We start from the raw sequence: 26,643 nt of genomic DNA, 5'->3' as shown, positions 1-26,643 counted from the left end.
TCCAGTTATGTCCAACATACGTAATACAATGCGTTCACATCATAACATTGGATCGTTTTAAAAAAAAAAAAAAAACACAAGATTTTGAGCTATAAATTATAAAATTTATAATTAGCTAGTTGTCACTAATTTTAAACAAGAGCTTGAGTTATAAATTATAAGTTTATTAATTACAAAGCAAGCCATTAGTCCCAGAAAACCAGGAACTTTGAAGACCTTTTCTCTAAGCGATTAAGGACTCGTTTGGGAGTGATTCTGGATAGGCTAATCCAAAATCACTCCCAAACGACCCCTAAATTCCCACAAAACATGGAATTTATTTGTTGTTTTGTTTTTTGGGTTGAAAAATTTGTTTGGGTAAACATATAGGATGTCCAAGCCCAATACGTCTGGCTTACTCTGGACAGCTGCTAAATGTCCATAATAATGTATAGCCCACATAAATTACAAATCCAATCCACCGTTTGAGAACTTCCTTTTTTGGCACCAAAAAGAAAAAAAACATTTGACAAGAAATTGGCACAAGAAAAGTTGCAAAAATCCTCATACATATCTTCTCAATTTCAACACTAACATAACATCAATGTTTTTTTTTTTTGTTCGAAACTAACATCAATGTTTATAAGGGAAACAAAATGAAACATAAGACTTTTGAAATAAACTAGGAACATATATAACAACTAAAAGATGTGACTAAGGCTCAATAATCAGGTAGAGTGTGACGTGAGAGCACGTGTGCCGGTCCAATATCATTTAAACTATTAAACTCCTGGACGATTTGCTGCAGGGGAGGTTGTGGTTTGTTCGTCTCCGGTGCCTTAGTTTTGAAATATATCTGCAATGTGAACATTTTAGAGTCTGGATCCCAATTTGAGAAAAACTTATTGGGAGTGGTTTTGTCAATCTCTGTGCTAGGAACCCTAAAAGCAATTGTGTCGTAGGGTTCGGCTGCAAAGAGAAGATACTGGTATCTTTTGTCCACAGATTGAACTCTCTGCTCATAAGATGACATAAAACGGTGCCGTGGCTTCGCATTAAATTCAATCTCAGGATATTCAATCTGGAACAGAAGAGACCTCTGCTTTGATTCTTCCTCAAACTGCTTCGTCACTCGGTAACCAGGCCTACCAATTTTGACAGATTTTCGGACGTTCCCTTTGCGCTTTTGAGGCTGCAGGGGCTGAGGAGCAGGAGGAGCTTCTTTGGCCTCACGAGCAGCTCGCCGTGCCAAGTTAGTCTGATGGCTCTTTCCTTGCGTGTGGGCCAAGTAATTGCCCTCGTTCTTGTGCAGTGTCAAGCAAAGCTTGCACTCGTAGCTTCCGAGGTGGTTGCGCATGAAGTAGGGGTCCTTGGCAAGGTCGACGGTCTCGAGGGCGAGTCTTCGGAGACGCTCTTTGCGGTTGATGGCTTCGTTTTGGGAGGAGGCGGCGCCGCCGCTGCCCGGCTTTGAACCCCATTCTCTGTCCATCTTCTCAGTTCTCAGTCACTGACTGTTCCTCTCGGTCTTGACGGGTTTACGATTTGAGAGAATTATATTGGATAAGTAGTCCTTGAATATTTTGATTGTACGATGTTATGTTGATTAAAATATATAGTGCCTTAAGCTTTTTCCTAAAAGAATTATTAAAACCTAATTCTTGTAAGATTATGAATGAATTATGGTTAAAATATAGTGCCTTAAGGTTAATTATGGTTTTTCCTACAAGAATTAGGAAAGAAAAAAAAAGGCATTTCCTAATTCTTGTAGGATTATGATGAATTATGGTTAAAATACATAAGGTTTTTCCTACCAGAATTAGGAAAGCTTCTTCTCCTAATTCTTGCAGGATTACTAGGTCCATATATATAGTAGTGTCACACAATCTTTTGCTTCATTCTACAACTTGTGATTAAACTCAGTTGGTCCTTGTTTGTTCTGCAAGCACAAAAAATCTTTGGTTTTCGTTCTGTTGTTGTGTGCTTGATTTGTTTCTGGCCTTTGTTGTATTTCTTAGGGTTTCAATTATGAGTTGGAGAAGACAACAAGGTGAAGGTGGTAGCCACAGTGGTTACTATTCTCAACCGTGGAAGAATCATTGGAGTTCATTACAGAAGAAGAGAAAGCCACAGGATCACAGCGTGAGCGTGCCTGCCTGGGAAAAGCAATTCTGTATGAGGGCTGGCTCAGTTCCATGGGGAAAACTCGTAGAAACAAAGAAGTATCTGTCTCTCCACAAAAACATTGTTCAATGGAACGATTCTGCTGCCGAGGAGGCATTCAACGATGCGAAAAGCTGGTTCTGGGCGGAGATCAACGGCCTTCCTTGCAACATATCTTTGCCGGATCCTGACGCTTATATTGATGATGTAGATTGGAGCTCGTCCAACATTGATCCTGAGGTGATTTTGGACTTGGAAAGGAGCAGGGAACCTAAACCCTACTACTATGATCATGGTCAAACCCTAGATCCTGAGGATGTTGTCATTATTGGCCTTCATCAGACGGTCTCAAATGAGACGGTTGCGTGCACATGGGGTGACTTCGAAGAGGATCTGAAAAATAAAGAAAATGTTCATGAAAATCCTTGGGAGCCTGCTTCTGGTCATCAGAGCAAAGCTGCAGCCATGGGTGGAGGATGGGGCAGCAACACTTGTAACAAGTGGGAGAATAATTACTCACGTGATGAATGGAAGTATGGTTCAAGGAAGACTAGTTATTATGGAAGAGGTGGTCATGGAGTTTCTTGGGGAAATTTCAAGTCGGATGTAAATGGTGGCAGTTGGTGGCAGAACTCAAGATATAAGATTTCGACGAGATTTCTCGGTGATGATGGTTATCAGAAAGCCGGAGGGCGGTGGAGGAAGGAGGAACAAAGTTCACGTTGGTGACGAAATTACCTGACTTGATGAGGAGACTTGGAAATGCGGCAAGTTTTGAGGTTTCAATACAGAAACCAGTTTTGTAATGTCAGCAAATTACTCACAAAGGATTATTAGTTTTGTACAAAGATTGATCATTTAGAATACAATACAATATAATTTGGTTTTACTCTTTCTTGTGTTTTGTTTTTCTGATTCCGCCTAAGTTTTATATTAGAAAATTAAAATAAATAAAAAATAAAAAATCTCCCTAGGCAGACTAACAGGCTCAATGCGGTACATCTAAGTCCAGGCCCAAACTCACATTAGCCCACACAAATGACAAATCCAATCCACATGGAAGTTCCACACGCACTCTCTCTCTCTCTCTGGCCTTGCCTCTGTAACTTATGACCTCTACAGCTTCTAACGCTTAAAACCCAGATTTTTCAAATCCCCATGGTATGTGCGCTCTTCTATTTGCTAACAATTGAACCGACTTTTATGTTTATGCACCAAATATTCGGCTTCATCTTCAAGTTTGCTGAGTTGTTGATGCTCTCTAAGCTTCTTATACCCATTTCGCACCCAGCGCCGTCGTACCCATCGCCGTCGCCATCTCCATCTCAGATTCATTTGGTTGGGTGGGTTTCTTACGCAGCTCAAGGTTTTCTTCTTATTCATTTGGTTGGGTGGGTTTCGTATTGCTGTACCTGTATCCGTATGGGTGCAACGATTTAAGGCGGTTACTGAGAATTTTTTTTTACAGTGAGAAACTGTGTTGTGACAGAGGAGAGGAGACTGATGCGAACTGCTCAAAATATTGAAAATTAAAGAAGAGAAGACGCATGTTTGTGAGTTCTGGAAATTCTACTTGTTGTCAGTTCCCCTTACCAGGAATTGATCAGGTGAACAACTGAGCGACCTTATTCATAATTTGTCACATTTCTTTCCAACTCTACCTTATTCTACTTGGGTATTTAATTTCACTTCTTGGCTGACTCATTAGATGAAGGCAACTGAAGCAACTTTGTCATTGGGGTTTGGCTTTTCTAATTGTAGAACTTCTCTCTTGTGGAAGGTAACTCAATTTGTCGACCCCATTGTTAAGGAAAGCAAGAAAAAAATTGTCATGCATTTACTTTCCCGCTTGATTTCTAAAACTTGGAAGTTTTCATTTAACAGTCTTCATCTCCTTATCTTTCTTTTTCTCCTAGAGAAATTCTCTACATCACACGATGTCTATAAATGCATTCAATGTCAAGTGCTCCTTCAAGCAAAGTAGACAACCTCTAACCAGTCCAAAAGCAATTGAGAAGTAAGTTTTCTATCTTTCTTTATAATTAACTTAATATGTGCTTTTCAATGTAAAAATTCAAATGCTTCAAGACGCTGCTTTTTGGTTCAAATGCTTGGCTGCACTTTGTTTTAGTATAAACTGACATCTATAGCTATTTACGAAATGTCATTTATGTAGTCATTGGCCTTTAGGTTGTCATAATGCTCCAAAAGGATGTACTTTGCATGAAATGTAGGAAAACAATCAAGAAGGTGGGAAGGAAAGAGCACCACTTATGGCAGAAAAGAGACTCGGCTGGGTCTGGGCAAAAGGCACTCAATCTCGTCAGAATTGTTAGTCTTCTTTCCCTTTTCTTAAGTTTCATAATCTTGCCTTTTCTCTTTCAAGCTTTATAACCTTATAAAACACGTTTATTGTTTGTATGGGATGTGTACCATGTTTTATTTCAAAGTTCCAGATTTTAGATAAAATGTTTGAGATCCTGTTGCTGCTCTGTTTTTTCTTCATTAACATTGAAATGACAGGTCTCTGGTCTTCCTAATGAGAAAGAGACAGTTTATGGAGCATTAGATAAATGGACAGCTTGGGAGACTGAGTTTCCATTGATTGCAGCTGTTAAGGCCTTGAGAATCCTAAGGAAGAGGAGTCAATGGGTGCGTGTAATTCAGGTATGGCTTCTTTAGACTGTACTTCGGATTGTGTAGAATTGGTACTGCTTTACTTTAGGTGCAACCTGCTCTTAATGACCCCTGTTATCTAATGAATGTTTTCTAGAGAATTCATGTAACTGTCAAACAAGTGGAAAATTCACTTTTTATGTAGTATACAAATAAGCTTGGTTCAACTTGAGACTTAATGTGCATAATTCCTTTATGGTATCATTGCATGTGGAATATAACTTATCCATGTTCAATCGGTGAACTAAACATGACAAATCCACTTAACATGAAAACACAGAGGACGCCTTGAGGTGGCTTTGGATAATTAATTTAGCCTTTCTAAGCCTTCTTAGGTTCTTTTTTCTTTAACCAGCCTTATTAGATGCTGGGTCTTCTCATTTTTAACTGTTCTAATGGTTTTAGGGATATAATTTTTTGTATATAGATTAACTTGTTTGATTAGCAAAAGTTTAAGTAAGGCCCCATAATAAGGCAAATGGATGGATGCATTATAGATGGCTAATCCTTAGTGCTGGTTAGGTGGCAAAGTGGATGTTGAGCAAAGGCCATGGAGCAACAATGGGAACATATGACACCCTTCTGCTGGCATTTGATATGGATCAGAGGGTAGATGAGGCTGAATCACTGTGGAACATGATTCTGCACACGCATACACGCTCTATCTCAAAGCGGCTGTTTTCTAGGATGATATCTTTGTATGATCATCATGACAAGCAAAATAAGATAATAGAGGTAATGCAATACCACCCCACTAGCATTTCCACCTCTTTTTTTTCTTTTTCTTTTTTTTTCTTTTTTTTCATGGTAAGGTATATTGTACAGTATTCTGGAAAAATGTCATAAGTTGAAGATGAATAGGAAATATCATCTTAATACTAAGATTTAAATCGCTTCCTGAGAAATTCAGGTATTTGCAGACATGGAGGAGCTGGGTGTAAAACCAGATGAAGATACTGTCAGGAGGGTGGCACGTGCTTTTGAGGAACTAGGCCAAGAAGAGAACAAGACACTTGTTTTAAGAAGATACCAGTGTAAATGGAAGTACATTCACTTTAAGGGTGAAAGGGTTAAAGTGAGAACTAATGCATGGGACGAAGATGACAACTTAAGCAACTGAAATGGACTTTGCTGGCATTGACTTGAGGATGCACAATCTCATCGTGATATCTGTTTTTCTTTTTTCTTTTTCTCCATTTTTTTTACCCATAGATGAAGATATGTACAGATATAAGGTAAGATTCATTGCTACATGCTAAAGATAAAATTCCGTTGTAAGATCGACGATTCTGTATGCATCCATTTGAAGTAATGATAACTTTCTGAGATGAGCATATCTGGATCTTTTTATGTAAGTACATTATTTTCCTTAGATGCAGCCATTGTTGCATTTTTAAATTACGGTTTTGATACAGGGTGTTGTTAACATCAACTCTTGTTATCAGAGTTCTTCATCCTTTAGAGTTTTCTTATTATTCGTTTATCCTAAAAAGGGTGAAATAGGATTGAGACTCCATGGAGAAAATATTCCGTAAAAGCCCCTTGCTCCTGCAACCCGTCAAGCACTCAATGCACAAAGAGTCCCCTATCTCTATTTTTGTGTTCCTCCTATGACTTGAATCAAAATCTAAAAGAGATGAAAGTGGCCACAGGAAGATTTGTTAAGCTAAAGACACTGCAATGGGACTCCTTACAGTATGGAGTCCATCAGTCCATGTGTACCACCCAAAGACATACTCATCCTTGTCATGCTTGCTAAGCATCTCTTTTCTTGCTTTTACTGTTATTGTGAAGCTCTTCTTCTGGCCAACATGATCAAAGAACAGCATGCTCGGGGAGGCCTTAACCGAGATTCCCAGAGGCGGTTTGGAAGTAAAGAAGTAAATGCTTTTGCCCGCTCCAACATTTGTGACTGTCCTCTTAATGGTGATGGCGCGATTGAGTTTGGAGATTGCAATGGAAGGGTAGTTCAGGTTGGTTGCTGTGGGTTGCGATCCTGGACACTTGAATTTCGGGTCGACGTCCTTGAATCCTCCTATGCTGCACATGTATAGAAGGTAGTCTCTGTATGAAGCATCGTATACAAGGCCAGGGTCTGCTGCCTTGGTGGGACGAAAGTGGCCAGAGCCATATGCAAAGGGAGTAGCAGCATTTCCTGATTCATCATTCAATGGCATATCCAAGTTGTTTCTTATTTCAGCTGCAAGGCAAACAATAAAAGTTGGACATCTTGGGTCATGACAATGCGATGCATACAATTATGATCAAACACAAACCGGTTTCTTTGATCAAGTGTCCTGTCATGCCTCCAAAATGTTCTAGTATTTAATTTTACCTGTGGTCATGAGAGCAGATCTTATGGCAGCACTGCTCCAACTTGGGTGGATTGCTTTGAGAAGTGCTGCTGCAGCTGCTACATGAGGGCAAGACATTGAAGTTCCAGAGTAGATATTATACTGAGCAACTCGGTGATCGATACCATTCAACTTGGTAGGTGGATCAGCCTCACTCCACGCTGCCAATATATTCAGTCCCGGAGCTGTGATATCCGGCTGCTCGGGTGAAGGAAGAGAGTATAAGTTTAAAAACCATTAGAACATGGCTATAATCACTGCAAAAAAAGTCAAAAAATTTACCTTCAGAATGTTAGGGTCAATGACATTGGGGCCTCTGCTACTGAAGGAAGCCATGAATGGAGCTGGCTTTGTATGCAAGACTGTCCTTGCTGGTATAATAGTTGCAATTGGATGCTTCGTAGAGTTGATGTATTTAAGAATTCTGTTAGCATCTTTATAAAGCACTGAAGTGGCAGGAAGAACATGAGCATCACAAGCAATTTCAATCCCATTTGCTGCACTGTTGCCTAAGATAAAACCAACACCCCCTGCCCTTTTCACTTCCATGCCTTTTCCAATTCTCAGCCCACTACCTCTCATGCACAACACTATCTTCCCCTTAACCTTCTCAGGTGAGAGAGAGCCTGGAAGGCATTGTCTGCAGCCACGTTGGGTTTTACAAGTCATTAATTAGCTAATAAAAACAATTAAGTGACTACTAATCATCTCTCAAGAAACACAGAAATTAATTAATTAAATTATAAATCGTAAACTTCACCCTGCCATATCTTTGGGCACACCAGTGTTGATAACATCTGCAGCATACACTAAAGGGTACATGTTATTCTCTTCCAGCTTGCTTGGGGTCACTGTTTCTCCCTGAATGTTGATTCAAAACATTTTCAGAACTAACATTTTTTTGTTTTGCTTAAAATTTTAGGAGCAAAACTAAACCAAATTATGCTTTAAAAAATATGTGCTCTTTTAATTACCTCAAGTCTGATGCCATTTCCAAGCACAACAGGTGAGACAAATGCCCGGTCGAGGCTACTAGCACCAACTGTGATGATCCATGGAGCTGGATTTGACAATGTAGCCGGGGCAGGGCCAGAGTTCCCAGCACTACATGCCACCACAATGTTCTTCTTAGTAGCATGCAATGCTCCAAGAGAAATGCCATCACTTGTGTAATTGACAGGATGACTTGTGCCAATTGATATGCTCAGTACATCAACACCATCGCCTATGGCATCGTCAATGGCTGCAAACATGTCTTCTTCAAAGCATGTGTTGCCATCAGCCTTGGACTGGCCTGGTATTGCCCAGCACACTTTGTATATGGCAAGGTGTGCCAATGGGGCACCCCCAGAGGCGGTGCCACGGGCAAAACCCCCGATGGCCGAGGCCTTGGGAACGAGCCGTCCTGCCACGGTGGAGCTTGTGTGTGTGCCATGGCCATCCATGTCACGTGGCGATTGGTAGTCCTCTGAGGCATTTAGAGGGCCGTAGTTGTGCTCGAATCCTTTGAGGTAATAGCGAGCTCCTATGAGCTTCCTGCAAAACAAGTCATCAAGGGTAAACTACGTGTCATATACTTGTGATTTTAAGCACAATGTTTGATTATTTCTTAGCTAGTTTCACTAGCTGCAATGAAATTCCAAGTTCCACACTCAGTTAAAATTGTTAGAAATAATTATACCAATGGGTCTTTCTTACAAGTTACAAACACATTATTGGCTACAAACTATGACTGTCTAACGATAAGTCAAAAAAATGGAAATGTGGGTTAGGCCAATATGTTCGTTCCCTTGAGTTTAATTTGGTCACTATAGTCTATAGTTTGTAAATTGTTTCAATTCAAGAAGATTTGTACATGAAATTACCGATAGTTGAGGGATCTTCTCGAATTAAAACAATTTGGAAACTACATGAACTAAATATGATGCAATTGAAAATATAAAGATGAGAGTGAAACTTATGAAAACTACAGCCACTAAAATCGTGATGTAGATGCAATGTGTAATCCAAGTAGCATTACTCATATAAAACTGAGATAACAGAAGTGAGCAAACACCACTGAACTGCCCAATTGAAGTGGTCTCTTTCTCTGAGAAGAAAAATAGTTTGAGAACTGTGCATAAATAATTGGAAACTGGCATGGGCTCCATACTGGTTTTAGGGTCACTTTCCAATCCCCTCTATAGGCTAGGCAAATGCCTGGAAGTCCAGGGTCACAGGGCACCAGCCAAAAGTTCACAAGATGTGAAACAAAAGCATCCAAAATAGAATTAAATCAGTTATTTGTTTGATTGAAACAAACAAGCAAGGGATGATGGATGCAGGCCCAGAAATACTTTTAAAATTTCAGTTTTCAATAATCCCAGACAACTATTTGTCAATTATGCAAGTCAAGTGGCAGAAATATTTATCAATTATGCAGGGCCAGAAATACTTTCAAAAATTTATTTTCAATTATCCCAGACAAGTGTCTATCAATTATGCAAGTCACTGGACAATGCTTCTTTCATGCAATGGAAGGAAAGGTACAAGAAGAACGTGCATGCCAGCCAGGCCCACAAAAAATCTACTGCTATCTTCATTTGTTTGTACATAAACTAATTTTATAATTTGTTATATAAAGAAGGATATATATTTTAATCGACTAATCGTTTTATTAGTTCTTGAAAATAAACCCAATTTGCATTTGAGTATCTCAATTTTCAAGATGGTTTTCGTGGTCCTTCAACTTCAGTTTCGTTAGGACAAATGGTCCTATCGTTAATTTTGTTAACTTCAGTTTAAAGATATAATTTTTCATTCATTTTTTTTGTTTTTATCTAAAAATACCATTTTGCCCCTGTATTTAATTGAAAAAGTTAACAAATTTGATGACAGGACCATTTGTCCTAACGAAAGTGATGTTAAAGGATCACGAGAACTATTTTGAAAATTGATGTACTCAAATGTAAATCGAATCTAAATTTAGAGACTAATAAAATAATTAACCCTATTTTAATTTAATCAGTGATTAAAACTCTAATTCCTTGGTATCAGCAAAGGCTTCTCATTTCATTTACATTCCCAAAACTTACACTTGTGCAGAACCCATTTCTGTCAAAATATCCAGGAAATAAAAAAATCATGAACAACCCTCATTCAAAGTCAAAAGATTTGAGATATTTTTTATGGCATTTTTCATATTGTAAATTTTCCAAGTCAAAAGATTTGAGATATTTTTTATGGCATTTTTCATATTGTAAATTTTCCAAGTCAAAAGATTGGAACTTGGAAGGCATGCAATACTTCTATTGGCTCATTCTTAACCCATCTCATGTTCTCTAGTGTGGTGGGGTCTAGGTCTAGGTCTAGCTAGGCTTCTAGGGTAAAAATCTTACCACACTAGAATCACCAAGTCAGAAAATTAAGTGGTAGCTGGAGAAGTATTTCCTCAAGACAAGAGAGAGAAAACATAGAAGACCACATGGACCCCCAAGAAATTAAAGTAGTTCGAAGTTAAATATGTGTTTCAAAGCGCAAAGTTAGCCATAAGTTATGGAATTAAAATCACTTCACATGTAAAAAACTCTAATTGCCTAAATGGCTGAGACCAGCACAATTAGCTGTACAGAAAAATGGCTACATATCAAAGAAAGTAGATGGAAGGAAGGAATTAACAATTAAATTTAGCAAACTCACCTGTTACAGTGAGATGAATTGAAACCAGGTCCAGATTGGCAGATTCCCTTCCATGATTTTGGAATGGGTCCCATTCCTTCATCACTAAAGCTCTTTGATTCTGGCCAGACACCTGATCACAATATCAATCACATCATCATCACATGCACCCAATCGTACCCTCTTTACCATGGGAAACACTTGTGAAGAACGAGGGTAACACTGTTTTGCTATTCGCAACTAATTACAGTGTGACACGTGTAATAACTTTTCTACTTGGCATGTCGAAATAGCAAAACAGTGTTATCACTCTATCACACAAGTTTGTCTGCTTCCCAGACACACAAACACAAAGGAACTCACATGTGAAAATAGTCATTTGACAACAGAAGTCACATATGAAATTGTTTGATTTATATTGATGTTCTTTTTTTAGTTTCTTTACCACTGTCAAGGACCCCAACTATGATGTCCTTGCCAAATCTGGCTTTGGATAAGAAGTCTCCTCCCATCTTGTTGCTTGTCCAATGCCTCTCTTCCTCTTCCATTATGCCTACAAACTTCCATGACCTTGTGGTGTGCATAGAGTACTTTTTTGGGTGGCTAGCCCACACAGAAACAACTTCTTCCAACTCTGCACTTACCATTAATTTCTGCAGTATTAGAAACAGAGAGAGAAGAAGGGTTTTTCTTTTTAATTAAGCAAATCCTGAATGGGATTTTGATTCGTTTGGTTTACCAGATAACTGGGAAGCTTCATCTTGAGTGAGCACTGCTGCAAAGCCATTGATGCTGTGCTTGTAGCTGTAAAGCAGAGAAGCTCTGGCTTCTTCCTCTGTTTCTTTCACAGAGAGCAAATATGAGTGATGTGTGTCCTCAATTTCATGCAGAGCTTTTTTTCCACTGTGCTCACCAAAGTACACTATGTAGACCTGTCATAACCAAACTCCACCACTATAAGAATTACAAAGGAAAAAGATGAATATAAAATGGAGCAAAAACAGATTTCCATAGCCAGAAGAAGAATGACCTGTTTTCGTTCTGCACACGAGGCTAAGAGAGGAAGGAGAAGGAGAGAGAAGATGAAAAATGTCTTCATTGGTACTGTTGAAGATTGTAGTGCATACAATCCTGGACCGATCACAAGTGCTTATATATAAGTTAAAGAATCTAAAACCAAATTCTTATCTCTATATCAAAAGGTCCCTCATTTTTAGAGGAGGGACCTATATGAAATTTTGTATACATATATAATTATATTATAGATACATGTTTCCTACCAGCACTCATCTGCAGTGTTTACTTTATACTGGACTCTTCTTTCTTTACAGGATTAGTTGACTATTATTAGTATGTAACGTAGAGCCCCTCATTATCAAGAATAAACAAAAAAACAAAAGAAGTTTGACTCCTACCAAAACTGCTAATTAGATCGTACAAGTGTTTAAAACGAATCTATCCATCCAAACTTCCAAACTAATCCAATTCAATCCAATCTAATTGTATCGATTTCAAAGATGGAGGTCCTATAAATTCATACACCAATATGATTGGATAGGTTTGCAGGTTTCTCCGTGAAAATTCGTTGGGTTGTGCACTTTTTTTAAGGTCTGGTTGTAAGTGTCATATGTGTGGCACAAAAGTATGTGATTTGTATTTGGTTCTCTGCAACGACAAAAAATTATGTTTCAAACTTACTTCTCTTAATCCAAGCTCGGATTAAATTTTCCTACAAAGAATAATATTCGAAACATTAGATGAAGACAAAGACAAAAGGGTATAACCTTTTCAATCAAAGAACTTATTATTTTTGCAACATGGACATATTAACTGTTCACTATGTCATCATTGAGCTTAATCTGTTCAAATTATAGCAATCATAATCGATGGGAAAAGGAATTGTCTTCGTGGGTCCAAATAATTTTTCAGTCACAAAAATGATGCAAGCAAATTTTAAAGTAAAATATATTTGGGTAGAGGGTGCTTAGGCCTTAGATGGGGGAGCTCCGCTTGGTGTATAAGTCTAAAGTAAAATATATATTTGTGGGCTCAAAAGGAACCCAAAATTTCAAGGCATGCATGCACAGCCGATGGATTTGCCTGGATCATTGTACCCAATCGGCCCATGCTTACAACTAGCAGCATTGTCAATTACAAACTAATAATTCTCCCATGCCCTCCTATCTGAGAATTGGTGATCCCTTGCATCTCACGTTTCTTCTTGCCACCACTCACCTTGTTATAACTTTTTTCCAAGGTTTGAAAATCATAGAATTTTCCAACTTTATATATATAGATGGTTAGACGGTTCAGATAATTGAAGTACAATGTCGGGTGCATCCTACAAGATGTTTATGCTGAATGAGTTCTAAGATTTCACTTCTCTTTGAAATCTGCTCGTATGGATGACCCATATTATATGCATGCATGAGAAAGACATGGTACGTCCATTTCAAGAATGTCAAATGGTGGGCTGCTCCACTATGGGATTGTGGTCCTTGATTATATCAGCTCTTGCTTCACTGCTTTGCTTTGCTACTTGGTTGAAACGTGAGACCTTCTCAATGTTTATAGCTAATTACCCATAAGCTATAGGGGTTCATGGTATATGGGAAAGCTGCCAAATTAAAGTTGGGACATAATATTTGGGGAAAAAAAGACTTGGCTTCAAAAACCAGAGAAAATAAGATAAGAAAAACAGAGCCTGATCTATAGGCTATGCCAGCCTGCTAAAGTATGATAGCTAATCAAACAAGAAGCATAGTTGCAAAATTTGGATTAATGTGACAGGAACCATATCGATTTATTTTTTCTTCCTTTCAGCTTTGTTCAAATTTAATGAATAATCTGAATATTTATATAAGCAATACCTTGTTTTCTTCTAGCTACAGAATTAACGTTTTGTGGATCTCAAAACCCGTCTAGCTAGTCGAGTTGGAAATTGTAGGGGAAGAAATTGGTGTGTATTTGTGAAAAAAATCTTGCAACTAATGTCACAGTAAAACCATGCTATCTGGATCTCAATGCTTGGTTCTGCACCTTTTGGCTTGAGCAGCATTGGAATTAGGCTGTCATATGATGAACTCCGTTATGAACCCTCAGCCAGCGCTTTCAAGAGAGTGACAATGTCATCCGATGATCCAAGGAGATATCGTGCACTCGATCTCTTTCGTCCAACAGCACAAGAGAAGTAATTGTCACCCTTGAGGTCAAGCACTGAAGAACCTTCATGCAGAGACATTTTATCACGCGTTAGTGTTGGCCTCCAAGCATTCCCAATTCCATGAACCGTAGCTCTCTTTTCCAAAGTTGACAAGGACCGTTGTTTCTTAAGGCGAGCTGCTCTGGAACCACTTTTAGTTGTGGAAATCCTTGGCACAGATGTCATGGCAGGATTGGCTGCCGTAGGTCTAGGAACAGTTGGTGGTGCCTCGGAAGGAAGCTCTGGTTCAAAAAATGTGTAGACATCTTCGTCCTAAAGCAACGAATCCAAGTGCGTGACAAACTCTTCAACTATTAAAAATTCTACGGCAAAAATGATGATTAGGTTAATAAGTCAAGAAGAACCAGACCTTTGGTAGGAAGTGCCCAATACACAGGACATAATCAATTGGTGCTTTCATGCCTTTGTTATGGACTATTTCTCCTAAAATACGATCAATCGCTGCACCCTGAAAATACATGGAAGCAACACATAGGATCAACAAACAGGATCATCAGGTTGATCTAAAATATGGAAATAGGACTCCCATCTAATTAAAATGCATGTACCTTTGTAACACCAACTGCTCGGACCTCCACGGATCGACCACCTTGGACAACATCAACAGATGCATTTGAGATTGGGCCTGTCCACAGATGCTGCAGCAGATCTCTTGCTTGGATCCTTCCAAACTCAATGTCTAATATTATAGAAATAGTGGCAATAAGTTTATAATGGAGGAAACAAAAATGTAGCAGTATCACAGATTTAACCAAAATTAAAAAAAAAAAACTATAATAAGAAGAAAGACAACGACTCTGCTACCTGCATACTTGTAGTTCCATACAAGTGAAGTTTCACGAAGCTCAAAATGAGACCGCGGCGTTCTCTCAGTAAAATACTCAAAAACATGCTGAAATCCAGAACAAATGTCAGAAATTTCAATTTACAAATGAAATTCATTCCAAAGTCAATGAAGACTGTTACATAATTGCTAAATGAACCTTGACGCTGTCGACCCAATCCATATTTAAATTTTCTGGCATTGTTGTCATCCATTCTCCCATTGTAAGACGTAGGAACATCCCGTTTTCTGCTGCCAGCCACATGTTGTAGTCACCGAAGTTCTGCATAGCAAGCTGTTAGTCCAAAAGTATAACATGCAAGGGGCTGGAAACAAAGGATTGCTAAAGAAGGTAATGGTACATCATCCAAGACGCTTCTGTCACTTCCGCTGAGGACAACAATTGTTGTCTTTGAGTCATCACAAAGCTTTTTCAAGGGTTCCTTGAGATCTGGATGCAATTTAAGTTCCATTTCTCTAATTTGACCACCCCTTCTTCCGAGGGTGTCCTTTGGTTCAGTCAAAGTGGCATTGAATCCCTGCAATGGAAACACAGTGACGATGAAGATGAAGGAGATAATCTAAATTCGGGCCTAGAAACCCCTTGTGCAATCCAAGTCATTAATTGCTACAACCATTTCAAATTGGAGTAGATTTGTGAAAACTTGCTTGTTTTCACATATAAGCAAAAGGGGGGCAAGCACAAGCTTGTAGGGTAAGTTTGAGTTTGTAAAATTGACAGATTTTTTAACTCACTGAAAATAATGTTATTCTGACATTGTTTCAACTACTTGTACTTATGCAAGTAAAAATCAAGTATGCTCCAAGAAAGAGTTGCCCACAAAAGATTCTTGAATATACATTTATGTCATGACATGTCCTACTTAATTTCCACGTTCTAAATAAAAAATTCAACTTCCAGTAATGAAAAAGAAGAAAAAAAGCATTGAGAGCATACCAGTATAAGTAATCGATTGCTGGATTGCAAATAACGATCAACTGCTACTTGGATTGGAAGTAAAGGAGGAACTTGTCTCGTCCTTAGTTGAGCTTCGACAATTGTGTCATTGAGTTCGCTACATAAATGAAAAATTCACCATTAAGCATGAACTTGAAGAAACGGGGAAAGAAATAGAGTGCAAAAGCTATGTAATAGCAGAAGAACTATTTTTGAATTAAACATCTATTGCCCTTTAATCACTTTTCTTATCTAGTGGTTTCACAATTAGCTCTAAAAGGAAAATACACAAACATGAGTTATAGTATAACAATCTATATATATATTACAGCACCATGATTCGATCAACACCTTACAAAGGTTGCAGCCCACTCCTGAGACGTGTGAGTTGTTACATGCATGAAGTTATGATGGTGACGCTTTTCTCTTTCATCAGCTGGCATATTTAAAGCATAACCTATGGAAGCAGCTACTTCTGTGACATTCCACGGGTTCACTAATATAGCCCCTGCACCAAGTGACTGTGCTGCACCTGCAAACTAGAAATGAACAGAATGATCAGAACAGAAATTGCAACTTAAACAACTATGACTGTAATGGTTAGTTACTAGAACTTGATAAATCTTGTATCCATACAATTAGAAGATTTTACTGTGATGGGTTAAAAGAGAAGCTAAGACACCACTAAAGTTCTTCCTCCTGCTTCCAAACAGCAAACGTAAGATAATACTTCTACAAACCCCTGAAACAGGATTTAATCCTTTTATCCACCATCATATTGCTTACTGACATTTAAGGTCACATTTGCCTAGTTTCTGGAAACCTTGAAACGGTCTAGCTGTTACTGGAAGAAGCCGTATGGATCTCTCTCTCTCTCTCTCTCTCTCAAGTGTTTTTTTTTTTTTGGGGTTTCATTTGGAACAATATAATCAAAACTGAATCATGGGATTTTAAGTTACCTCACTTAGAATGAGAACTCCTTTCTTGGAAGCTTGGCAAGCAACAAACTCATAGCTCACAAGATTCATTCCATCCCTTAAAGATGTAACAAGGGCTACATCTGAAAATAGTAGTCAAAGAAATAAAGGAATATTACCCGTGCAAAGTCGAAGTACATAAACCATGTTAAAGCATGACAATCTAAAGTCTGGATAAAGCAAAACATAAAATCATTTTTTTCCTAAATAGAGAGGGCAGGGAAAGGTGTTTCCCCTTCTACAGAAATGGAGACGGCCAGTTGTTAATACACACCATCCATGGCCTGGGCCACCCACAATTAGATAGATAGTGCGCCCTGTAATCAACCCTCTCCATTTCAAAGTCGGATCCAGAAGAACATGCATGCAGTGCATCCATTTTGGAGGAAATGCTACACTTAAACTATCAGTAACTGAATATTGATAGATTCCAATTAACAGTTCAGATGTACAATGTTATCTTGACAATTGAATGATTTCTTCCATTATCAATATCAGCATATAGTACATTTTTATTTTTGTTGGCTAGAAATTGAAGAAGTATTCTTTCATTTAACACTTTAAATGCCTCGGCCACCTCATATTGGGGTAAACAAAGATTATCCAGTGGTTTGTCAAAAGAGGCAACACTTCAGAAAATTTATTTATCATTAAAGACAACAATGATTAATGCAGTGAGTGTTACGGCACAAAAATGAGTACCAGTAACAGCATATAGTGCACATAATGCGTGAAAGTCAAGAGATCGATCCTGTAAATAAAGAAGAAGATGCTTTAGAAGTCTTCACATACGATACGAGTTAGGAACACTAGTTGAAAGAGGAAATTTATGAGAAAATGAGCCAAAATCTCAATCATTAACATGATGGTAGTCTAATTTTAGCTTCACATCTCCCACACAGCTTCATAAATTTCTGGAACTGACAAGCCAACTTAGACAATTCATAATTCAATCCCACACAGCCAATCAACGAAATCTCTTGTTCCATTCTATATCTAGTATTGTGAAAGATACTTTACAGATATAAAATTGGAAGTAAACAAGATAAATACAAACCAGATGATGTATTGGAACAGCAGTAAGAGTTCCAAACCTCCCATTAATGCGTCCAACAATCTCATGAACCTGGCTTGTGAGCTTTTGATCTGTGACAAAAACCACATAGCATAAACGCATATCAGATTCTTCAAGGTGATATTGAATTTGAATTTTCATCATAGGGCTATCAACAGAAGGACAAGTTATAGGGAAAAAAGGAGATCAAACCAAACATTGATGAGTAGAAATGCAACAATTTATATATAAGTTCCATGCACTTGATATTCACACAAGTTAGTGCATTTAAGTTGTAGAAAGCTTATTGAAAGATATACTCTGAATTCTTATTGTACACATTTTTGTCCAACTGTCCTACATACTCCTGTAATAACTAAAGACTTTTAATATAATACATATACAGCAGGCCAAGTGGGCAAACCAACCTAGAAAACAATGAAAAAACTGTTAATACACATGCATCGTAAAACTCATGCTCTAAGTTGCAGAAGGTTGCACCACAGTAACAGATTAATCTGAATACTATTTATTTTACACAGTAATTAGAAATTCAGTACTTCTGCACTAATCTAGAAATTATAATAATAAAGAACAATATTACATTGTAATATGATCCATTAACTGTCCAACTTCCCCATGAAGCAAGTATTACAATAGAATAGAATAAATATGGAACACTATAAATGAATAAATACCAACTTAAGGCTTCAAATATATTGAGAAGGAACCTACACTCAGGAACGTCTGTTCTTGTCGGTACAGCAATTTGCAGCAAGACTACTTTATCACGCCATTTCAAATTTTCCTCTAGAAATTTTTCAAATGCCAAAATCTTTTGAGGAATCCCCTTAATCATATCAAGACGATCAACGCCCAACATTACCTGTCAGTAGTTGACTGGAACAATTTAAGTATTTGAAAATGAAATGAACATGGGCAATGCAAGCTCGTAAAGGAAGGCCATGGACTCAGAATTGAAACCATTGGCACAGAACAAACTCATTTGGTCATGTGTAGAACCATGAACAGAGGACACAATCATTAAGCAGCAGGCACAAGAACTAGGGTGAACAATGGGTGTGTTTCATGAGTATGCCTTACATAATAAATTTAATGTAGAAGTTAAGATATAATGGCATAGGATGCAGTTCAATTAAAATCAGCAAAATAACGAAATGGTGATTTTAAATTTTAAGGGAAAAAGTAGTAGTTCTTACCTTTCTGCCAGCAAATCTTTCTTTCAGTTCTTTCATGTGCTCCTGGACTTGAGGGAGTTCTAGAGCTCGAATGAAGCGATCTGAGTCTATCCCAATTGGAAACTATAGTTTCAAGGGGGTAAAAATGGGGTATCATGAGGATCATTAAGTGATGGAGAGTTCATATTGATAAAATTTTATATGCTGATAAAACATCTGATTAACCAGGTGAACAGATAACCATCTGGAAAATGAAAAAGTGAAAGCTTATACATACCGCAGCCACGCGAGTCAGCTTTCCTTGATCCTCTACTCCTTCAGGTGTACCCTCTAAACCGAGAATACGAGTGCAAGCACTAACGAAATGCCTTGCATAATCATAGGTATGGAAACTGGAAGTTGAAAAATCCGCCCATCAAAACTGGCGTGGTCTTCAGCCATAACATAATATGATACCATACAGAACACATTTCACAACAGAATACTGACAGAATTTTATTGTGTAATGACAGCGTAATCTGTTCATAAGCAGGCAAAAAATAGGCTGCTTAAAATTTATTCACTATGCAAATTAAGGGCTATTGAATTTTCAGTATTAAAGTAAATAAAATTGGGGTGCCTGACAATAGGAAAACACTTCAATTAACTGTGAAATCTTAGGAAGGGTATGTGCAATGTAATCGTAAGTTACAACTTGGATCAAGCTCCTTGAGAAACTTGACACGAGGCCTTGGATGTCACCATTGCAACAATTCTATTATTTCCAATTTCAAAACTGGAGGAAATCTGAAGAACTATAGGTATAAGACCTCAAGCATCACATATGTAACTAATTAATTGTATGAGATATTATGCAGAAGAAGTAATAATAAAATGTGACAAGCATTTTGAAACACTTTTGTGGAAAATACATGTCTTACCCAACCAAATCAGCAGCAAGAACAGATCGCAACAATTCTGATCGAGATGGCAGTGTCCTATGTATTTCTGAGGAAGGAAAAGGTGTGTGGAGAAACCAACCAACTTTCATTTTGTTGTTATGTTCTTTTAGGCATTTAGGAAGAAACATGAGGTGGTAATCGTGGCACCAAACAACATCTCCATCCAGGTAGTGTTTGTGCACAACATCAGCAAACATTTGGTTTGCCTTCTTATATGCATCAAACTGAGATTGGAAACTTCGGGTGGTTGCAAGGCGGTCTTCTTGTGGAAGTCCAAGATAATGGAAAAGTGGCCACAAGATGTTGTTACAATAACCATTGTAATATTGATGAACAATTTCTTCGTCAAGAAACACTGGGATGCACCTCTGCAATAAATAAATTAAATTTTTTCTTCCTTGATGCATAATCAAACAGCTTGTATGTCTCTGTGTGTGTGTGTGTGTGTGCGCACTTCACATGCCAGTGTGTCCGTGTTTTGAGTATGTGGGAAGGGGGCAGAGGTGACATTATAGATGGCCAGCTTATTAGCTTGAATTCTATGAAAATTTCAAGAGGAGATCAAGAGTTTTGAACCTTTTCAGCTAAAGCTTTAGTCAGTGCTTTTTGTCCAACACTATCAGGTACATTTACACCAGCCCAACCAATCCATCTTGCATCAAACTCCTTCACGCCTTCAAGAAAACAACAAAGCTTAATATAACCTTTGATGCCATTATGGAATTTAACACATGCCTTAAACAAATGAAGGAAAGACAAATGAAGCAAACAATATTATCTGTAAACCTAAAGTAAGCTCTTTGAGGTACTAAAAAGAACGCAAATAAAACAAAAAGGACAGCATGCACTGAAAACAAGAAGGATAAGACCAGATGATTATTATCATTTACCTAAAAGTGCACTGACTAGCCCTCCTACACTCATCTCAAGCTGCCATGAGTCCTCACCCTTCCTAACTGCAGAGACAGGTAACCTGTTAGCCACCACCAATAAACGTTGCTTAGGAGCCCGTCCCTCTTTCCATTCACATCCATCGGCAAAAGCTTTTGCCGCAGCAACCCCTTCCGGAAAATCTTCCTCACTAAATAGACCAAAATTTTCACCCTCAGTCAAAAAATTATCATTCCCTAAGAGTTCTGCCTGTCTGTTTCCATCTTCAATTGGATGCAAAACGCGGTTTGATCTCCTTAGCTCTCTTTCCCTGAGAAGCCTTTCCAATCTACTTCTGGGTGTGGAAGGATTGCAGTTATAATTGTTTCCTGGCATATGCTTGTCCTGCAGAGAAGGCTGCAAGCAATTTGCAAATTGTTATAGGTGATTCCTACAATATTCATCTACTCATTCATGTTGTATATCAGCTCTCATACAACAAACGTTTCTAGCTGATCATTTATTCATACTCAAATCACTTCAACACAGATACAACTAAAACTGAAAGCACTCAAATTAATACAACATATTTGTTAAGTGTGTAAGTCTTACAAACAACATGCATATATGCAAGCACAAGCAATCATCTTTCTTCTGTATTACCTATTTTCGAGCACATTTTCTATATTCAACCACACATTTCAAATACTGCAATGGATGAAAGTGCTTGCCATAGTTTTATTCGATTGTCTCCCTAGCTTAAAATAATCTTCAATATAGTTTTGTGGACAACAATTATGAACCAAGTAATAACAATTTAGCAGCAGGAGGATACTGCAGTAATTCAGATACTGTAAAGGAATTGACACTTCAGTGAATATCAGTGGACAGTGAAATCAAAATGGTAAAAGGAAATAGAATAAGAAAAGTTAAACTATACACATTATCCAGAGTCCAAGAAATTGCAGAGATAAAAGACTCTTGATCCCAGCTAAAGTGATAACATGAATATGATTGTTATACTTCTGCACAGTAAATAAACTCAAGTAACAAACAAAAAACAAAAATGCCCACAATAAAATATCACTTAAAAAAGAAAGAAAGAAAAAAATCGCATGATCAAATTAAGGGCGCATGTCACGACAAAAATAAAATTCCGTCAAAATTACACAATGGTGCATATAATAAAAAAACACAAGCCAAGAATCCTGGGAAAAAAAACAATGCAACAATTCCAGGAAAGACAAAAACTTTATGAAATAAAATAGAAAATGGAAGAAACCCAATAGAGGAGTCTGACCGGAGAGTTATGCAGAATGCAGATCTCAGTTGGATTCAGATAGTGTGAGTCTCTCTCGCATTCAAGACGAAAATGTTAGAGTGACCCTTACCCTGCTTTTTTTGGTTTTTGAAAAAAGCAGAGGAGAGAGGCCAAGTGGATATAAACGTGGGAGAAAGTTGGCCAACCGATATTTTGGGGGGTGGCTGTGGTCACACCAAAAAATGCAGAAAAATCTCAAAAATCAATCCGATTGTGATGAAGATGATTTTAGATGAAGATTATCCATATATAGCTCTAGTCACCGAAACGAAAAGGAAAAAAGAGGCAGAGCATAGATTGTTTTTGTTTTGTTTTGTCTTTGGTTTGGCCATGCAGTGCACTGCAGATGAACTATGTTATATATATGTGCAGCTTAGGAGTTAGGACTTAGCAGTGAACTATGTTTCTATGTGAATATAGCACAATATCTTATTATTATTATTATTATTTTTTTTGGATACATTTATTCTCTTGATTTAATGCAGAAATTAAGGTAATAGTTTAAAGTATATGAAGGAAGATGTTATCGTACTCTAAAATAGTCATCATCCACTCATTTTTTTTTAAATTTCTTTGAAATAAAATAACAACATAAAAACGTAAATTAAATATGATTTTTTAAATACAAGCGATAATATTCCAAAAAAATATTAGAACCTCTAAAATCTTTCCTTTGATTGAAACCCTTGGTCTGGTTTCACTGTTCACGGAATGCGGGTAGCAAATCTCACAAGTTCCACGTGTGAATAGGCATCAATACATATAATATCTAATATGTCATTATCATAAACTTTTCAATTAGCGGTAGTACAGATAAGTGCGTACTTAGGGTGCAAAAAAAAACCTTAGCCATAAGCTTTTAGCCTCTAATGATTTTAGATATTCTTTTTGTTCTTATTATACAAATTACAAAACCGACGAAAGCAACATAAAAAAAAAATTATTATTGTCATTATTGTCTTTAAGTGTCCAAATTTCAATCGGTTTCAAAGCTTTACAATTATTAATGATCATTTATTTATTTATTTATATAAGTGATATTGAAATAGGAGTATTCTTACGCGTGAACTCAGATAGAAAAGTAACCACTCTGAATCACTTGAGCTACAAACTCCTTTCATTAACAATTAATTCTAAAAAAACAAAATTATTTATAACATAAAATTCTACCATATGGACCACAACATATATAATCCAATCCAACTTCAAAAGCAGTTCATTGGCAACCAAGTTAATCCCCTTCACTTTGTGGACTTGAATCATCAACACGATATTTCCAAAAAAAATCAACTCAACCACAAAAAAATAGAACGGAAAAGTTGGTGGGAATATCCTCGTCCAGATCTATATCGCATATTCTGTTGGTTGTGTTGTGAACCATACCAACATGGCAACATTGTCTAACGTAATGAGAATTTACAAGTTAAGAGAAAAATAAATGGTTGAAACCACGCGTTAGTCGAGAGTGAAAATTTGAGAAATTCTTCGGTGATGATAATTAAATAAATGGTTAAAAACAATTAAAGTAAACTATGTATGTGAATGTTCATCTATAAATAAATAAAAACTACGTACAAGAATGTTAACGTGGTGTTATATATTTTCTCTTAAAGTTTAACCACACTTACCACCTACTAATTAAAATTCGAGTCAATTTAATAATGCAGTAACATCACGTGCCAGTATGAATATGGCCTTAACACCACGCATAATATTTTTGTTGTGAATAATGTAAAATAGTTATGCTATCTTCAATTTGTTATCTATTATCAAAATTACTTTTTTTTAAATTTCCATCTCCACAGAGCCCAATAATGTAACTTTCCTTTGGGCTCATCACCAGCCCACAACCCGCCCTTCAGATTGTACCTAGGCCGTCCAGGCTACCACTGGTGGGACCTACCGGCCTTTCTTCGTTCTCTTCCGTCCACTTCAGATACAGCAGAATTCAAAGTCCCAAAGATGGAACATAGCTTTGGCTAACTTGGCCTGCAGCCGAAGTGGCTTTTAAAATCCAAAAAAATATTATAGCCCAGCCATCCAATTGAATATCCTTCCTACCTCTCCAAGGAATTCTTTGCTTGCACTGCCTTGCGCGTGGAGACTAAAGGGAGAATAGGAAAGCTACATAGGAGGAAAAAAGAAAAAGAAAAAAAAGAGAATGCACACAATCGATGGAAAAAAAAGAAAGAAAAGTAGAAGAAATTATTTAATTATTTTTTAGAGTTGTCGACTTTGTCATTAAACTTATATTGCACCCTTGCACTCACCTTCAAGGCTTAATTCAAGAAGCGAATTAAGCTTCTATATTTGTTAAGTACGGTAAACTTCTCTCAATTTGTTGATGTTGAAATTTTTTGTTATCAAAGAAATTACATTGATATTTATCAGATACGGTAAGCTTCTTTCATTATGTTCCTCCTTAAGTAGGTGTATTATTAATTTTTTTTTATCAATGAAATTACATTGTGCTAGTATATTTCTATGTACTAGTATATTTATATGTAAGGTAAATTTAATCCCATCAAGCTTGAAATCCTGAGTCCGCAACATTCTCGACCGATCGATCAAGTTGCTCACCGAAACTTCAACAACCCAACATGGAGAAAACGACACCGTCGCATCCAACCCTTCTCTTCCTCACCGTCCTCCTCCTGACAACCGCGCAGCCATCACAGTCGTTCGCCTACTCGCAGTACCGAACCCTCTTCTCCCTCTCCCACTCGCTCATGACGCGAGTGGCCAACCTCCGCGAGGCGCGTGGCGACGTTTCGGGGGCTGACCGGGCCAGGCTCGTCGCGGCAAAGCTGGAAGGGGGGCTCGTGGGCGGATGGGGGTTCATGTGGTCGGCAGCCTGGGACTACATGAAGAACTACGCATGGAGGGAGTTGCCCTATTCGGAGGTATACGGCGCCGTTTCGGACGCGAACGAATTGCTCAGGTGGCTGGGTGAGTTGGGTCGAAAGGAATCGGACTCGGAGAGAGCCGCGTGGGTGGGACAGAATTACCGAAGTGTCCTCAGAGTCTCAAATTCGCTGCTCCGCAGGCTCCTCACGGTGTTCTATCACTCGGTACGCACCGTTTCACTTATTACCAAATACTTTTTCCTCTTCTTTTTTTTCATAATGAATTATTTTTGGGTTTAATTAATTTAATTGACTGATTTAATTAATTTTGGCTTTGGGGATTGCGGTGACACCGTGACAGGGAACGTTGAGAGAATTGGTGAAGGCAGTGCAAAACGAGGTGGAGGAGGGGGAGCTGTTGAAGGATTTTCTTGAATTGGGCACCAATGATTTCAAAGGTTTGATCCAAATTCTCAAGGATTTGGGATTACAATACGGTTCCTCTACTATGCACCAAGATTTATGACATATATGTAGTTAATTTGTAATTTGTAATCCTTTTACTACACAGAAAAGAAAACGAGACCATTAAAAATTTTTGTCTGTTGGGTTATTTGTATTTTCTTCTTGTATGTTTGATGAACATGAAATGAAAAGCTCCTTTATTTTAGATATAATGAATAATTATAGTGTTATCTCCATTTGGAAAATTCATCATTTTTTTTACCACATCACTAACACATTTTTTTACCCTCTTAGTTGTATTTTGGGCTTTCTTGACTTAGAGGTTTTGTTTTGTAACTTTCGTTTCTGTGTTAAAAAAAAAGTACACATTTTTTGGACATTGTACTTGCTCACCCCACTTAATCTTATGTTACATTTGGATGGATGAATTTGACAAAAATGGTAAATTTGCTATTAAAAAAACAAGAACAAAATAAGATTGAACGTATTTGAAATAACTAGACGTAGTGCATTTAAAATGAACATATGCATTGAATCATTTGAAATCCATTTGTTTTCTTTCTTCTCGTTCAAATCTTGGCATAAATGAAAATTTTGTGGATAGTTTGGGCCCCAACTTCATTATCATCAGACAAGCTTACTCTGCAGAGTAGTGGAAAAGGCCAAAAAAGAATTGATTAATGAGATCCAGCAGCTGCAATTTTTGCCAGCTTATAACTTTATCTGTGAAAAGTGAAGGCCAGAATGAAACTAAGGCCGTAAATACAGTAACATAAACACAAAGCAGAGGTGACCATTACGTTAATCAAATTTGACAGCACTGTACAGTCAAGTTCCTCCCTCTAAGCACCCAACAAGGTAAGCAATGAAGCAAAAGACTGCTGGCAAGCCATAGAAAGGAAAAATGAATTTTTTATGAAAACTAATGTCTAGTGTAAGCATCAATGTGGTGTTAGTTGGATTGACTCATGCCTTTGATGTGCTTCTAAGTTGTCATAATTTTAAGCTTCCATGATACCCGTGTGTTTGAATTTCCTTTTCCCCCTCCCTCACTTTGGGCAAAAAAAAAAAAAAAAAAAATTTCAGTCTGCCATATATTCAAAATCCCACTCGAGTAGAATTGTGCCTGCCATTTATTAA

The 26,643-nt window shown here is 37.6% G+C and overlaps 6 protein-coding genes across 10 annotated transcripts; 3 read left to right on the top strand and 3 right to left on the bottom strand.

Moving 5' to 3' along the window:
* Positions 1–761: 761 nt before the first annotated feature.
* On the bottom strand, positions 762–1,524 carry LOC117624225 (splicing factor 3A subunit 2-like). The gene is given in 2 exon segments (XM_034355369.1): positions 762–790; positions 793–1,524. Coding segments are annotated over 2 exon segments (705 nt in total). The 5' UTR covers positions 1,469–1,524.
* A 480-nt stretch (positions 1,525–2,004) lies between these two features.
* LOC117624224 lies at positions 2,005–2,868 on the top strand. The gene has a single exon (XM_034355368.1). It carries the CDS (start codon positions 2,005–2,007, stop codon positions 2,866–2,868), a length of 864 nt encoding a protein of 287 aa, XP_034211259.1.
* Positions 2,869–3,179: 311 nt separating this feature from the next.
* Positions 3,180–6,149, top strand: LOC117624206 (pentatricopeptide repeat-containing protein At4g18975, chloroplastic). Of its 4 annotated transcripts, none has more exons than XM_034355350.1 (9): positions 3,210–3,300; positions 3,406–3,505; positions 3,608–3,746; positions 3,848–3,919; positions 4,056–4,156; positions 4,374–4,470; positions 4,663–4,806; positions 5,338–5,550; positions 5,726–6,148. In XM_034355350.1, the coding sequence occupies exons 3-9, from the start codon at positions 3,687–3,689 to the stop codon at positions 5,933–5,935; spliced, it is 897 nt and encodes a 298-aa protein (XP_034211241.1). In that variant the 5' UTR covers positions 3,210–3,300; positions 3,406–3,505; positions 3,608–3,686; the 3' UTR covers positions 5,936–6,148. The 4 variants fall into 4 exon arrangements, with proteins under 4 accessions (XP_034211240.1, XP_034211242.1, XP_034211241.1 ...); XM_034355352.1 differs by having other exon boundaries at positions 3,285–3,300; positions 3,431–3,505; XM_034355349.1 differs by having other exon boundaries at positions 3,180–3,505; positions 5,726–6,149.
* A 64-nt stretch (positions 6,150–6,213) lies between these two features.
* LOC117624205 (subtilisin-like protease SBT5.6) lies at positions 6,214–13,878 on the bottom strand. 2 transcript variants are annotated; one of them, XM_034355348.1, is made up of 11 exons: positions 13,697–13,878; positions 12,525–12,555; positions 11,857–11,957; positions 11,566–11,758; positions 11,272–11,460; positions 10,848–10,959; positions 8,144–8,705; positions 7,930–8,030; positions 7,452–7,809; positions 7,151–7,367; positions 6,214–7,015 (listed from the first exon to the last, which is right to left on the bottom strand). In XM_034355348.1, exons 3-11 carry the CDS (start codon positions 11,923–11,925, stop codon positions 6,477–6,479), a joined length of 2,340 nt encoding a protein of 779 aa, XP_034211239.1. In that variant the 5' UTR covers positions 11,926–11,957; positions 12,525–12,555; positions 13,697–13,878; the 3' UTR covers positions 6,214–6,476. The 2 variants fall into 2 exon arrangements, with proteins under 2 accessions (XP_034211239.1, XP_034211238.1); XM_034355347.1 differs by lacking the exon at positions 12,525–12,555.
* A 16-nt stretch (positions 13,879–13,894) lies between these two features.
* LOC117624204 (alpha,alpha-trehalose-phosphate synthase [UDP-forming] 1-like) lies at positions 13,895–22,268 on the bottom strand. The gene is made up of 18 exons (XM_034355345.1): positions 22,172–22,268; positions 20,892–21,288; positions 20,578–20,675; positions 19,981–20,369; positions 19,338–19,452; positions 19,082–19,183; positions 18,597–18,747; positions 17,865–17,953; positions 17,510–17,558; positions 16,790–16,890; positions 16,182–16,369; positions 15,831–15,948; positions 15,235–15,411; positions 15,033–15,155; positions 14,854–14,941; positions 14,598–14,728; positions 14,399–14,497; positions 13,895–14,301 (listed from the first exon to the last, which is right to left on the bottom strand). The coding sequence occupies exons 2-18, from the start codon at positions 21,265–21,267 to the stop codon at positions 13,915–13,917; spliced, it is 2,781 nt and encodes a 926-aa protein (XP_034211236.1). The 5' UTR covers positions 21,268–21,288; positions 22,172–22,268; the 3' UTR covers positions 13,895–13,914.
* Positions 22,269–24,155: 1,887 nt separating this feature from the next.
* LOC117625712 lies at positions 24,156–25,641 on the top strand. Its single transcript, XM_034357247.1, has 2 exons — positions 24,156–25,263; positions 25,400–25,641. The coding sequence occupies exons 1-2, from the start codon at positions 24,793–24,795 to the stop codon at positions 25,562–25,564; spliced, it is 636 nt and encodes a 211-aa protein (XP_034213138.1). The 5' UTR covers positions 24,156–24,792; the 3' UTR covers positions 25,565–25,641.
* Positions 25,642–26,643: the final 1,002 nt, after the last annotated feature.

The sequence above is a fragment of the Prunus dulcis genome, chromosome 4, assembly GCF_902201215.1.
Source record: "Prunus dulcis chromosome 4, ALMONDv2, whole genome shotgun sequence".
In the NCBI taxonomy this organism is placed as follows: Eukaryota; Viridiplantae; Streptophyta; class Magnoliopsida; order Rosales; family Rosaceae; genus Prunus; species Prunus dulcis.
This window is presented reverse-complemented; position numbering and strand designations above follow the sequence as displayed.